Source organism: Battus philenor, unplaced genomic scaffold (assembly GCF_028537555.1).
Source record: "Battus philenor isolate CCGP_79_NKW_IND1 unplaced genomic scaffold, ilBatPhil1.0.hap1 SCAF_11, whole genome shotgun sequence".
In the NCBI taxonomy this organism is placed as follows: domain Eukaryota; kingdom Metazoa; phylum Arthropoda; class Insecta; order Lepidoptera; family Papilionidae; genus Battus; species Battus philenor.
In genome coordinates, this window is record NW_027181673.1 from 10,605,823 (window position 1) to 10,620,599 (window position 14,777).

Below are 14,777 nucleotides of genomic sequence, written 5' to 3' on the forward strand. Positions count from 1 at the left end.
CCTTATTGTAAACCTTTGTAGGTAAAAAATTAAAGTTTAGATAATATATAATTATTAGATATAAACCGAGCAGTGGTACCGGCAGTAGAAGACACGCGCGATCGTCGGACGTGGGTTCGATTCCCAAGATAGTCTTATATATAATTAACACGGAGACATATTATTTATATATATATAATATAGAATTATATAATATTAGATATATAATTCTAAATCATATTATAATTATATATAATATTAGATTATATAAAATTGCCACTGCTCGAAAACAAGCCAAGAGAAAATTTGCAACATTCCTCTGCTTTCCATAATAAAACACTGATCGCCAACCCACCTGCCAAGTGGCAATTATAGCATATCCCCTCCTAGATATCTTTGAAGGAGGCCAGTGCCTTGCAGTGGGCGTCTAAGGGCTGAAACGACTACGAGATCCGGAAGATACTAAACAATAAATAAACTACAAATAAGCTAAATTATAATTCAAAGCTTTTTCATATACACGACGTTCTTGAACAGGCAATCGTATTACCTTGATGGAAATATAACATTATTTTTTATTAATTCAATATGAGACAGTAATATTCATGCATTTTCAGTAAATTTTATTTCTACATCATAATTGCTATATTCATACGGAATACATCATCTGTGATGGACTGGTTCTTGCCAGATTCGTATATAAAAACGTTACCGAGTGAAAAATAAAAACAAAATAACTGAATCAATAATTTATTTAAGTTTCTTTACTCAGTTCATCAAAATCTTCAAATAATATATTTGTACCGACAACTGTACCGTAAGTAACCGACACCTTGTTCTTTTCAATCTTTTCTTCCGAAGCCAATTCATTGCGTTTTTGGAGACACAATTTTCCTTTTTCTAAATGCGCATTTAACTCGCGTTTCTTCGCATACCGTAAGTAACAATATTGACATTGATATGGTTTCTCATCTGAAATGTATTACATTATTTCTTTTTATTAAAAATGTCAATAAAGTTCACTCGTTAATGAGACAAAATATTTAGCAATATGACCTGTAAGACATTTCATTATATTACTACCGAAATCGCTGTACCGCGCCTTAGGTATGCTCGATAGACGGGGAAGGGGGAGGGTTTAGTCGCTTCCGCTATGCAGCAGTTGTCGTGCAATGAAGTGCACCGCCCGCTGATAATTTGTTAACTTTATGTAAATTTTTTCTTACCCGTGTGACATTTCATATGCCTGTTGAGTACGTCACGTCGCGCGAAACTACGAGGACAATATTCACAAGGAAATGGTTTTTCGCCGGTGTGATGTCTGAAAATTGTTGAGTGTTTTTGAATAAATTTTCATTCATTTATAAAGAAATCTGTTTATAATATAATATACATATTGTATATTAGCTAGGTATAAATACAGCAGACGACTTATTGTAGATTACTGCGCAAGCTTCGCAATATATAATATGTTTCTCTTAGACTTTGGTTTGGCGAATAAGCTGCCTCAAGTCATGAACTGGAACATCGGACAATGATAGAGTTAGTTCAAACTAAAACTCCGAAGAAATATTTGCTCACCCAAGTTCGACCGAAACGAGACGAAAATTGGCTAAAGGGGAATCCCACAACATTAAAAGTAGTCCCAAAATTGGCTCTTAATAGTTTCTAAAAAAGAAGTATCCGGATAATAAAACTTGACTAGCCAATTCCCTTGAATATACATTAAATTTTATTTTTTAAGTAAATTAACGTAATATTAAAAATTTTATCCATTTTTCTTATCTGACTTTTTTATAAAGCAACACTAAAAATATTTTTTGTCACCTTGTCTAACATTAGAACTAAAAATTTTATACCGCTATAATAGTATACTAGGATAATCGTACTATATCTTAAATGCTATTAAATATGTTTCTCTGGTAATTTTTTATCATATTATAAACAAAATCATAACATAAACTACTGAAATGATTTTTAATATGACAACGTATTATTGCTTTACGTAAACATTTAAATTTGTACAAATATTTTTTAAACGTCACAAAAATCTTTGTTTTCCATATAATATACCGGTGGAAACTGGTCTGCATCCAGCCACTTCCAACGACTTTAACAAGGTGGTCTTTCCACTTTGTAGACACAGACGTTCTAATCTACTCCTGGACCTTAAGGTCCCAACGGCCTTCCTCTGCGCGCCCCCTCCTCTATGGCACCCACCCACTACTAATTCAACTTACTAATTCGCCGGCGTACATCGATTACTTATATTAACATCATTAACCTGTAATGCGTAGTGAGATCTGATTTTCTGTAAAAGCCTCTGCGACATTCGATGCAATATATCGTATAATTTTTGGAATGTCTTCTCATATGGGTTTTCAAGTTAGTGGCCGTAGAACTCGAGGCTCCGCATACTGTGCAAACGTATTTCTATAAAAAAATTAAAACTTTGTGATTTCTTTTACATGTAATTCTTAATCTTCTTCTTCTACTAAAACTGATTTCAAATGCACTAATCAAAAGTAAAATTTCATATACATTTGCAATGTTCTAACTCTTAAGGCAATTGTCTCAAAGATACGGTATGAGTGTAATACAAAACACAGACCCTCAATTGACTTAGTGCAGTAATGTAAATCATGAAGTTCTCTGTGCATTTGTCTACAGTCCAGATCAATTTTAAAAATTGCCGAGTCTTGAGGCAGCAAGAATTTTAAACACTATAGACAACTTAGTGTGCTTGCAACAAACCGATTATGTATCTAATAACTATTTTCGTTTTCCAACATAATCCCACTGTTGGACATGCTAGACCCCCCTCACCCATCTCAACATCATCGGTTGGTCGAGTTATGTGTCTCAAATACTTAGATTAAACATATCAATTACTTATTTAAATTTATGGTACATAATACTCTTAACTGTACACTATATATGTTAGAATTTACATATATAAATGCTAGGTAAATATATAATATATAGGTATGATGAAAAGTAAAATACAATAGGCGGTCTTATTACATGAGGCAATTTCTTCCAGACAACCATAGTGTGAAAATAGAAGAACAAGTAGCGGATTATTAATGTGTACATACATACATGCATTGTATGTATAATACATAATTATAACAGTAATAAATAGAAACATCCAATAAATGACCAGGGCAAGAATAAACAGAATTAGTAGATAAGTAATAAATATTTCTTAACCATTTACTTGAAAATAGGTATTATATTTAGCTGTAACGCATTGCACAATCGAAAGCCTGCGTGATAAAAGACTTGGACACAAACGACGTTGAATTCGCCAGCATTTTTAACCTCGGATCTCTAAGACTTTTCATGTATCACGAAGAAATTTAAATCTAGGATAGAGTAGATAAAAGATATGAACATTCCTGCGAAACCGTATGGGTTGCCAACATGAGCTTCACATGAAATTTGGGTAACGGTAAAATCTAATTACTTTGATGATTCTGTCAAAGATATCAAGTGTATGATACTAATTCCTTACCTTTGCAGGATCAGGCTTTGGAATTGATTTTCCGATGTGCGTTGTCATGTGCATCTTCAATTTCGACTCGGAGCTAAATTTCAGTGAACAATACTTACATATATGAGGTGGTAATGGTTTCTAAAAATAACATAAACAATAAATTGTATTTAATTTTTCTCCATATACAGCATGATTGGTTGTAGGTAAAATATACACCCTATCCAAAAATCAAAGATCTCAGAATTTATAAGAAACGTTAAGTTAATATAATGAGAAAAAGATAAAAATAAAAAAGTAAGAAAAAAATGTCATTGTTCACTATCTATCCCTGCAAACTTTAACCTGCCAGAAATTAATACCCTCTAAAATTCCAAAAAAAAAAATTAATATTTCACAGCAATCACTTCATAATCCATTACTCTGTGATTGGAAATAAGTGTAAAAGCTTTATATTTTTTGTGCTTTCAAATGAGCCTGATACATGTATGTTTACTAAAGCTTTTACTGTGATAAGCAATCAACCTGTATTTTCTTAATATGTCATCACAAAAACGTTGGAAAACAATCAGTTCTTAATGGGATTACCTCATTAAACAAATGAATAACTTACACTATGGCTTTCAATATGCCTGATAAACTGTGCTAAATGATAATATGACTTCCCGCAGTGGTCACATATTCGAGTCTTTCGCAGTTGTGGATTTTTATGTTTAATTTTTAACTTATGCACTCTAGTACAATGTACTTTCAGTGCAGACAGATTTTTAAATTGCCTATTACACATTTTGCAATAAAAGTTTGTTATGTTAAACTTTGTTTCACTTGGGGATACAGGCTTTCCTGTTTTATTATTTATTTTTCTGCTGTTAATATCCATATTTTGATCAGTTTCAACAAATAGAATGTTCTTTTTTTTGGAATCACTGTGATCTTTAATTTCTTGTTCTTCTGTTTTGAAATCTTTTGTATCTTCTGTTTTGAAATATTTTGTATCTTCTGTTTTGAAATATATTGTATCTTCTGTTTTGAAATCTTTTGTATCTTCCATTTTGAAATCTTTTGTATCTTCTGTTTTGAAATCTTTTGTATCTTCTGTTTTGAAATCGTTTGTATCTTCTGTTTTGAAATCTTTTGTATCTTCTGCGAAAAATTCTTCCAAGATTTTATCATTACTCTGTACAGACATAAAATTTTCAATACACGGCCCCAGTTTCCGCTCACATGATTCATCATTATCACTGTCTAATTTGTCGCCAAATAATATGTTTGTGATTAAAGGTGTTGGCGGTCCGGACAGGTTTAGATTTACTATAAATAAAACAGTATAAATATTAAATGGCTCCAGAAAACAGTAAAACATATTGCCATCAAAATTTCAACCATAGGCCATCCACTCGTAGATTGGGCAGGCCTATCCCCCATAGACTTCCAATAGGATTAGTTGGATTTAACCTGCATCCGGTGTGTCGAAAGGGGCAAATAATTGTAATTGGCATCAACAAATATTATTAAGAACCGAAATCATTGAGTGAGTTATGCATTTTTTGATAAAATCCCTATCTAGAATTTGTTACTAAAAAAGCCTATGTACATAAAATATATACTATCTCATAGTTTCTATATTAAACACGGAAAAATATCCATAAAAAATATTATTTTACTGAAAAAAGTATCCCCTAAAACACGTTTTTATATTAAAGGGTTTTATGCAATTTTATTAAGGCAGGAGTTATCTTAATATAAAAAAAATCTTACAAGGAGGTGTAACAAGTAGATCGTCCAGCGAAAAATTTTCATTTTTCACATTCAGTAAGGCATTTTGTAAATTTCTATCTATCGTGCATTTTGGTTCACTTGCATTGGTTATTACAAAATTTTTTTCTATAATTTGGCTTGGAGGATTCTTGGAAGTTTCATCTGTTAAAATTTGATTTCCATATTTCTTTGGTGTGTAACAATGATCATCATTAATATATTGAGGTGTCATGAAAGGGCTGAAACTTTATAAAAAAAAAACTATCAAAAATCACAGTTATGTACAGTTAAAAAAATAAGTATTTCAAATAAAACCATGTACAGGGAATAATAATGTTAAATATTAATATAAGGTAATTAATTTTACATTTCTATATAAAAAATATCTCCATTATAAATATAAATAAAATCTGCATAGAAAATAATTCTTAAAATTCATGCATTATTCCAGTAAACTTAAAATAGAATACTATTAAATATAAACTTTTTAAATTACACCTTGTATATAGTGAAATCATGATAAATATATAAAACAAAAAAAGTTAGTACTGGAAGTTATGATTAAATGATTTTCATCATTAGCTTGAATCTGTCCAGCAATGAAGATGGGTCTTTCTTATTTTAACAAGTTTGTATCAAATGCAAGCATTTTCTTTCCGAAGTAACAATATTACATGACCATCGTGTCTTTGAAGTCAGTTATACTGAATTCCCATTAGTCAATAACTTGAAGGTATTACTTTTAAAGCTTAGTTATACAAATATCTAAATCAATTGTGTTGACAGGCGGCTACTGTAAGGCATAGTCTTCCCGCATCCAGCGATTTCCCGCCACCCTAACTATCTCATCAAACACAGCTTAAGCCCAAAATCACTTAACCAACAACTTAGGTTAGTGAACCACGGAAACAAAGACTTGCTTTGTCAGCTTGCTCTGAAGCGAGTCAGTTAATCCCTACATGAGCATAAACATTTGTGAAATAAAGTATCTAACTGCCCATTTCACATTTTTACAACATTATAACAATCTATTATTAAGCCTAGCTTGAACAATTCCGTAACAGATTAACTTTCTATAAAAATGCTTTTGCTAGTCCACAAGTTATATACTGTAGGAATTGTCATGAAACACTACAGTACTCTGCCTTTATTAAAACGGCCTTTCAGAGCCTTTCATACAAATTTGACAAAATTATCAGATGAAAGTCACACGACTCTTGTTTCTAAAATTCTTATAGAAAACAAACAAACTAAATAATATTTAATATCCATGAAAAGTATTTATAAATGTAGACATAAATAAGCTATAAGGCTTTAGGCTTAACATAGTCTACCACATTCAATATGTTGAAACTATAAATACCACAATAGTCACTTTGTAACCAAAAAATATTGTTACCTGAAATCAAGCTTAATATCAGTATCAACAGAGACATCATCTTGAAGCCAATGGGAGTCCAAAGAATCTTCTAGAATATCCGCTTCTTCTGCTATCACCTCACGGATAATGCGCGCATCTGAATTTGGTATCTCTTCTGATTCCATTAGATCACTGATAAAATTTTGTATGCTTGTACATGTTGATTCTGTAAAAATAAGAAATGTACATATTCTTCACAATTACAGTGTTTGTACCTTAAACCAATATAAATAATCAATGCAGGAATAGTAAGTAGAATCTTGATTTTATTTTCCAGTAATATGAATACTCAATAATGGTATACTACACATTATCAAAGTTCAAAGTACCTGCAAGACCTGTGTCTGCTAATAAGAATCAGATCAAAATGCAGTTGTGTTCTTTAAAAGAACTTTTAATATGTAAAATAATAAATAAATTTCTGTTCAATATCAAAAAGAATGTCCTCTGGAACTTGTCTAACAATCCATAGTTTAATTTTTTAGGCAAAATAGCTAAACAAAATATGTACCAATACCTTATAGCGTCTCTAAGAAGAAAATCTTATTTAATGGTCCTTAAATGATGGTAATAATTAAATTTACCAAACAACCAAAAATGAAAACTTAAACAGAAATGTTAAATCCTCATATCAAACTTTGATTATTGAAACTTACCATCATCTTCATCTCTTGTTTTGTTATTAGCTGGTGTACTGTATCCTGGCATGTGTGGTAGCCTGAGAATAAAACATTATTATTTAATTAAATTAAATTCATTGTTTTTGCATATTATATGAGTTAATATTGTTAATGTGCCTTTACTCTTAGCACAAAATAAATTAAAAGAAATGAGATTGTTTAATTGATTTACTTTGATTTAATATGCATTGATGTATAAAGTAACAAAAACCATGTTATGAAAAATCCTTGTTTAGAGATAAAATAAAAATACCTGAATATTAAATCATCATTATTCTTCATGTATGTAGTAAAATCAACATTTTCACCAGCATCTTTTAAAGCCAGGTAGTTTCTAAGTCTTTTATCGGAATTTCTACACAATTTCTTAAACTTACAGCTCACTTTCATGTTGAGATAGCAGTCTTTGCATAATTGGAATGTAAATTTATCATTTCGCTTAACCTGTAACACAATTATATAATTTTACAATTAAAGTATAATATTCATATTACATACACATGAAAACATATGTGAAAAGTATTTCTACACCCTACTTTATTTGAAAGTACTCATGTGATATTAAATTAACTAAGTTAAAAATTTACTTTATTTTTTAAATAATAGTTCATTATTTTCTTTAGTGTCCATAAAATAAACCTTTTATATGGACACATAAAATAAACCTTTCATATTAAAATGCAGGAAAGTCAATCAGTATAAGGAGGATATGTCTTAAAAGTTAGAATTGCTTTTAGATATAAATAGCTAAGTTAATAAATATCAAATAATATTCAAATAATAATAGGCTCACACACATGCAACATATAAAAAAGCCTGACATTACTAAAGCAAACAAACATGGAACTATATTATATCTCAGGAAAAAAACCACTGTAAAGTAAAACCATGTTTAATATTTAATCGTCTACCTGTATACCGGTGGAGTAAACAAACAATCTCCGGTTTTTCTCGTTGTATAGTAAAAAATCTGTAGGTTCATTACATTGAGTTAAACATCCTCTACAAAATCCTTCCATTATTTTTACTGTAAATATTAAAGGTAATTTACACGATATTTTAAACTATTTACATCATACTGTCAACAACTTCAGTTTGTTGTTATTTAATTTTTTTATTTCATTGTTAATTGAAAAGGCTAAGACTTCGACTTTATACAGCTAGAAAAGACTATATAAATTATATTATTATATTAAATTTTTTATCCTTAAAACATAAATTATAAGTAAAAAATTTGCTTACTTTATTAAGCGCTAAGGTACTTTATAACGTTTTAGTAAGAAAATAAGAGAAGAAATTTAAAGATTCTTTTAGAAGCGGCCACTTTTTTTAACGTGTGCTAGAAGTAATTCAAATTTTCGGTTATTTTTGTTGCCCTTTTTTCGGTTATGAAAAATTATGTCTCTTTTGTTGTAAGGGAACCAAGAACAATAAAAATAACAAAATTCTAAAACATTCATTGGAAATATGTCCACGTCTAACTAATAAATTTCCCAACAATATTCAAATAAATTTAAATGATCTACAATTTTCAACTATAAGTACCAGCGCAACTAAAAGCCCTGTTAACCAATATTATATTTTTGTCACAAGTAATGTCATTTTTGTAAATAATAACATTGACAGGAAAAAAATAAACACGATAAATCGAACTACACAATGACACATGAACCGAGAAGACCTTGATAAACCTTTAAATTAATTTAATCGCTGAGGTTTAATTTACTATTGTTTAGTACCTTATTGTAGTTTCATCATGGAAACTAGAGATAACGGTTTACTGCCTCAAGTTAATTTAACAATTAAACGACCTTTCAAAGTTATACATTTTAGTGATGGAATTGAAGAGGAAATTGAAGAAGTAAATGCTAGCGAGTTGGATTCTATACCTAGAAATGAAGACAACATTGATCCAGTGAGTAGTTAATTAATAGTTAGTTATATTTTCGGCTATTAACAAATATGATTTGAAGTATTCAACACAAAAAGCTATAGCTGTTTATATAAAACTTAATAAAATTGAATTTTATTAAAAGTTATTTATTCTCAGGGCAATTCTAAACTAAGTTAGATAAGGTTCTTCTTTTCCCGAAATCAAACTCCCAGCAGTATAGTAAACATTTGTTATACTAACATCTTCATTTCCAGTCTGCTTCATGCTCCAGTTTTTATATGAGTTATTATTTATGTAATAAATGCAATAAAATTCATAAAATTAGTAACTCGAACTATTGGGAAGCAAAAATTACAAACATAATAAATAGTTGAATTGTTCCTTTTATAGTGCCAGCTTTTTATTTTTTTGTCTTCATTATTATTTGTATTAGTTATTATTGCCTGTACTTTCAGTATTGTAGCTAATTTTTTAGACCGGTGTACAATATTTAGTCGAAGACAGTGAACAATATTTAGAGTTGTTAACATAGTACACCAGTCCGTAATGTTACTTCTTTGTAACTTCTTTGTAATCTCTACCAAAGAGACTACATAGTGTAAAATGTTTAGTTAATTATCATTGTGTTATTCTGTTATTACATAAATTTTTTTTTTTAAACTTTATTGTACACCAAGACATGGGAATGGAATAAGAATTATATGAAATAGGCCAATAATGAAAGACAAACTAAAGTTGGTTGTGTTGCCAATTTAAGGAACCAATTAAAGGAATATCCTCCTCCTTGCATCATAATCCTTATTGCAGAGGGACAAGAACCCCACAGTTTTCACATCCTTCTACTCTCTTAGTGTCATTTAGCCCCTCTGAGCTTCTGTAAAAGAAACATTTGTCAAGTAATATAATTAAGAAAAAAATAGATAGATTGTTTGAGATGTTTTGCTAGAAGTTAATCTCTAATCAAGATTATTTTATGTTCTAGACAACTTTACAATGGGGTCCATGGTTTACACATTATGCAAAAAAATCAGGAACTAAGGTGTTAAATGTTGTTGACTATGCTGGAGAATCCTTGGCAAACTTTTTTGGTATCACCACACCAAAATATCAAATTGAAATAGATGAGTATGAAAGAGTGAAAGAAGAAAAGAAAAAAATTGAAGAAGAATCTGCTGGATGGGTTTCAAACAATAGTAATGGCAATATACCTCTAGTATTAAACGAGCCTTCTAGAGAAGTGAAGACAATTGAAAACTTAGCCTAATTTATCTTGTGTATTGCCACATTTTATATTGACAATGCTTAAATTCACACATGCACATATATATGTTGAACTAATTTGTATATGACTTTACGCAACAGAATTTTATATTTTCATTGAAAGCAAACTAATTAATTAATTAATATGAATGCTATAGATATTTTAAGATTTTAATGTACATATCTTATATTTCCAAATGTTATTAGCACTTCATTCTAAATGGTCGGGCAAAAGACTTGTTAAGAGACTAATAACCATAGTGATATTTGTCAACAGACAATTAACAGAGAATTACCTTTTTAGTGAAAATATTGGTACAAGTTATATTCGCTTTTCTTTATTAATTATCTCCATTTCATTCACAAATTGCGTTCTTGGTGAAAAAGGAAATATTGTCTATTAAATGTCATCATAATAAGGTTTTATTATTGTCAATCAGCCAGAATTCCATCTGTATAAAAAGGTACCTTAGTCCTTACTACCCTGTAAATGGATTGCACATCTATTCAAAATAAATTTATTTTAAAATTTCTTTTGCTTTTTACATTGGATTTGATTTAATGTTCATTTAAAGTTAAAAATAAAAGTATACCACTGAGTAATGCATTAAAATTGTTTCTAATTTATGAGTATTAGCCATTGTGTCTAATTTTAACAATATAGTATGGGTGTTATTATCTTTTGTAACTGACGATTATTAATAATATTTTTTTATTACTGTCATTGTTAAAAGACAATATGAAACTTGTTCAAAAATATTTTGGGATTCAATAATCATATGTGTATTTATTTTTGGGTAAGTACATTTTTATGTACATTATAGCAATCAACTATGATGTGTTACTTAAAATGGACATGTTTAATATAACTTTAATGTAATAGGTATTATATTTAATTATATAAAGTTATATTAATTTTATATAATATTTGTATGAAGATTATAATTCCTTTTGGTCACTGATTAAAACGACTTATATTGTGTGCTAACATATATCTTGTCAATTAATCTTTATTAACATTCTGTAAAAAATATTTCGTTTAAAGGCACTTTGTATAACAAAATGCGAAATTTGTTTGTTCCTGCTTTTTGTTGTGATTTTTATTTATTAATTTATGTTACCTTACTAGTATTAAATTAACACATGTGCTAAGTTACTTCAAAAAAGCTTTTTAATAATAAAAATTATGGAATAAAATAGAAAATTATTATTTATTTATTATAATCTGTTATCATCTGTCATAAATTTTATTAATTGTGGCCGGGTACGTAAACTTAATCATTAGTTTCTCGTATCCGATTTGTCTTGTTCTGGGCGTACCTATTTAAAAAAAATAATAATTTGCGAAATTTGAAGGAAAAGGACGTTTTTGGCTTAAAAAAAGTCTATAAGATCAAATACGTGAACTATATTTTCGTTGTTTGATGACGGATGGTGATAGTAGCCCCAACCGGAATTTACGGGTTTCACAGACTTATAGACTCAGAGCACAGATGGCGCTTAGTCCCAATCTCGTTTTAGATAGTATACCGCCAGTATAGTTCCTCTATGCCGCGAAGGTTCTCAGGAGCCGATTCGTGGTATATTTTCATTTAAGAAAATAATATCAAATAGCTATAAGGAAATAGTGTAATTTATTAATAATAGGTGGCGCGCAAACATGTTTACGTTAGTATAATAAATATACACTAGATGACACTATTACCAGTAAATATTAGTGGCCTTTAGTTTAAAATGTATCTACTCAATTCGTATAATTAAATAACTTATTTCTTTCAGACATGTATACAGGTTTAGCTAATTCAATTTAAATTTCTTGTAGTAAACATATACTATCTTTATACGCTTCCAACATATATAACAAAGTGTGCCAAAGAATTGTTTCAATAAAATTATACAAATTATGAGGTTAACGAAATAAAAAATTAATATTTAATATTAGGCTAGTTTTGGAAGTCATTATAAAAAACGATACATTATTTTTTATAGAAATATATAGGCAGATGAATCTTTTGTACAGACATTCTAAATTGAACCTTAAAGTCTTGCAATAGAGTAGATATTACGTCGTGATTTTCACATGTGTTATTGTTTGGCGGTGTTTAGCGTGTGATATGTCGAAACGCAAACCGTTCGAGCGGTGTCGCTCTCGGCAGATCGATATGCGTGTTGCGCGAGGGTGTGAGCGACATGTGATTGGGCACCACATGTAGGGCGGGGCCGGCACGTAAGGCGGTGCGCGGACAACACCGAATTTTGGCGCCAACCCGTGCAATACATTCTCGAACTTTAAGGCGTATGCATACATCGCGGGTCAAAGGCGATACAAGTTTTTTTTTAACTTATCTACTTTTAAGATTTATTGAAACGTAAGTACAAGTAAAAATTGTTATTTTGATTTATTCGGGTACTAGAAGTTAACAGTGTACATAAAAAAATGTCAAACATCATACTAAAAAAGTTGACAGCTTAATAAAGACATTTAAAAATCTTGTCGGCAGAAAGGTAGTAGTTTGAAAGAAGAATTATCTTGCCTGATAGTAACGACTAATTGTTATTTTGAATGACAAAGATGAATAATCTTTTTAATATTGGTACTAAAGACATTCTGCTTAAACTAAGCATTTTTCTAGTCTGAAGACAACCATTTCTTCACAAATTAAAAATCTTAACCTGTTCATTTTATCGTAAAGTAAATTAATAGTAAATGATTTTTATTTAATTTATTTTTATATAGACAATTACTTTACAGGCCCCAGAAACTGAATACAATTCTGTCGTTATTACCTAAAGCTAATAAAATTTGTCATAGAAAGTTTCTACATTACGGAATTATACAAATATACAAGTCCCCAAAGATTTCCTAACTTAGCAGAGTTTGCTACCGTATTTAAACCATATAATAGTATGAATTATTTGTAAAGATGGGTGTATTTCACCCATCGTTTTTACCAACAACAAAAATACGGATTTCCACCAAACTCAATTGCATCTTTAATATCCTTTGACTTTGTGGTCACTTGATATCTCCTGTCCACTTAGAAAATGGAAGGAGTCTGTCGATACTTTTAAAAACACAGTTACCATTTTAGTACTTAAGAATATAATTTCTGATAATGTAACTAATATAACTTTTTTCTGTATGATATACCACACGTCTCTCATACATTCAGCCATTGGTTGATGTCCATGGTTCTGTTTCGGATGTTTTCAATCCTATTTATATGTTCATATCTCATAGCTGGCAACACTGGTATATATGTGATTGATAAGAGGTTTTGATAGCCTGTTCAGATGATCATTCAGTGACTGATATGGCTCTCTCTTAATTAAACCTGTCTATCTGGATAATATGTCTTCGCTATTTATACACAACAACGAGTAGGAGGACAGTTTTATATAAATTAAGAAAAAAATGGTTGTGTTATGTATTTAAATTAAGATTTATTGGTATTAATAGTAAAAGGCAACATCATTTCATTATTTATTATTATGTCCCCAAGATGATGTCCACACTACGTCGCCATCCCGAACGGTCTTGGGCTTCGCGCTTTACATCGCTCCACGTCATTCCAACTGCCTTCACTTCTGCAGTGATCGTCCGCCACCAGGTTTGCTTTGGGCGGCCACGTATTCGCTTTTCTTGAGGATTCCATTCTAGGGCTTGCCTCGGTATGTGATCAGGGTCCCTTCAGTATGGCCTATCCAGTACCACTTGCGGCGTTTGATCTGCTGGTCGATCGATATCTCACCGCAGCGTTTCTAGATGTCTACGTTGGAGATTTTCTTAGGCCAGTACATACCGGGAATACGTCAAAGACAGTTGTTAATGAAGACATGGAGCCGCCGCGTGAAATCCTTGGTAACCTTCCACGTCTCGCATCCATATAGCAATACGGTTTACACATTGGACCTGAATATTTTGAGCTTAACTCTCCTAGTCAGCTTCCGTGATTGCCATACAGAACGGAGCCGTGCGAAGGCTGCCATTCCCTTGGAGATTCTCAAAGCGGTGTCATCTTCGGTCCCTTCTGATTCCGATACTACGCTACCGAGGTAAGAAATTGTGTGGACTCTCTTCACTGCCTCTGTGCCAATAAGCAACGGCAAAGAACCCGTTGCTCACCTCCACCTCATTTCTTTGGTCTGCTGGATGTTAATTAAAAAGGCACCAAAAATTTCCTAATTTCTAAATGCTAGGTGATATTTATAATTAGGATGAAATATATAGAATTAGGATTTAATTCTTCTTCTTTCAAGCCCATAGACACCCGCTGCAAGACCGGCTTG

The 14,777-nt window shown here is 30.7% G+C and overlaps 2 protein-coding genes across 3 annotated transcripts; one reads left to right on the forward strand and one right to left on the reverse strand.

The window, feature by feature from the left end:
* Positions 1-722: 722 nt before the first annotated feature.
* LOC137930277 (uncharacterized) lies at positions 723-8,413 on the reverse strand. Of its 2 annotated transcripts, none has more exons than XM_068773504.1 (10): positions 8,245-8,413; positions 7,587-7,777; positions 7,310-7,371; positions 6,633-6,819; positions 5,234-5,478; positions 4,089-4,786; positions 3,497-3,616; positions 2,264-2,412; positions 1,206-1,300; positions 723-951 (listed from the first exon to the last, which is right to left on the reverse strand). In XM_068773504.1, exons 1-10 carry the CDS (start codon positions 8,350-8,352, stop codon positions 734-736), a joined length of 2,073 nt encoding a protein of 690 aa, XP_068629605.1. In that variant the 5' UTR covers positions 8,353-8,413; the 3' UTR covers positions 723-733. The 2 variants fall into 2 exon arrangements, with proteins under 2 accessions (XP_068629605.1, XP_068629613.1); XM_068773512.1 differs by having other exon boundaries at positions 7,711-7,777; positions 8,245-8,330.
* Positions 8,414-8,985: 572 nt separating this feature from the next.
* LOC137930856 (protein FAM177A1) lies at positions 8,986-11,423 on the forward strand. The gene is made up of 2 exons (XM_068774196.1): positions 8,986-9,248; positions 10,210-11,423. Exons 1-2 carry the CDS (start codon positions 9,090-9,092, stop codon positions 10,489-10,491), a joined length of 441 nt encoding a protein of 146 aa, XP_068630297.1. The 5' UTR covers positions 8,986-9,089; the 3' UTR covers positions 10,492-11,423.
* Positions 11,424-14,777: the final 3,354 nt, after the last annotated feature.

Coding starts and splice junctions, on each gene's coding strand:
- LOC137930277 (XM_068773504.1), bottom strand. CDS start 8,352: ATGGAAGGATTTTGTAGAGGATGTTTAACTCAATGTAATGAACCTACA. Junction 7,372..7,586: donor AATGATGATTTAATATTCAG/GTATTTTTATTT, acceptor TTTTATTCTCAG/GCTACCACACATGCCAGGAT. Junction 1,301..2,263: donor GATCTCACTACGCATTACAG/GTTAATGATGTT, acceptor AACAATTTTCAG/ACATCACACCGGCGAAAAAC.
- LOC137930856 (XM_068774196.1), top strand. CDS start 9,090: ATGGAAACTAGAGATAACGGTTTACTGCCTCAAGTTAATTTAACAATT. Junction 9,249..10,209: donor ATGAAGACAACATTGATCCA/GTGAGTAGTTAA, acceptor TTTATGTTCTAG/ACAACTTTACAATGGGGTCC.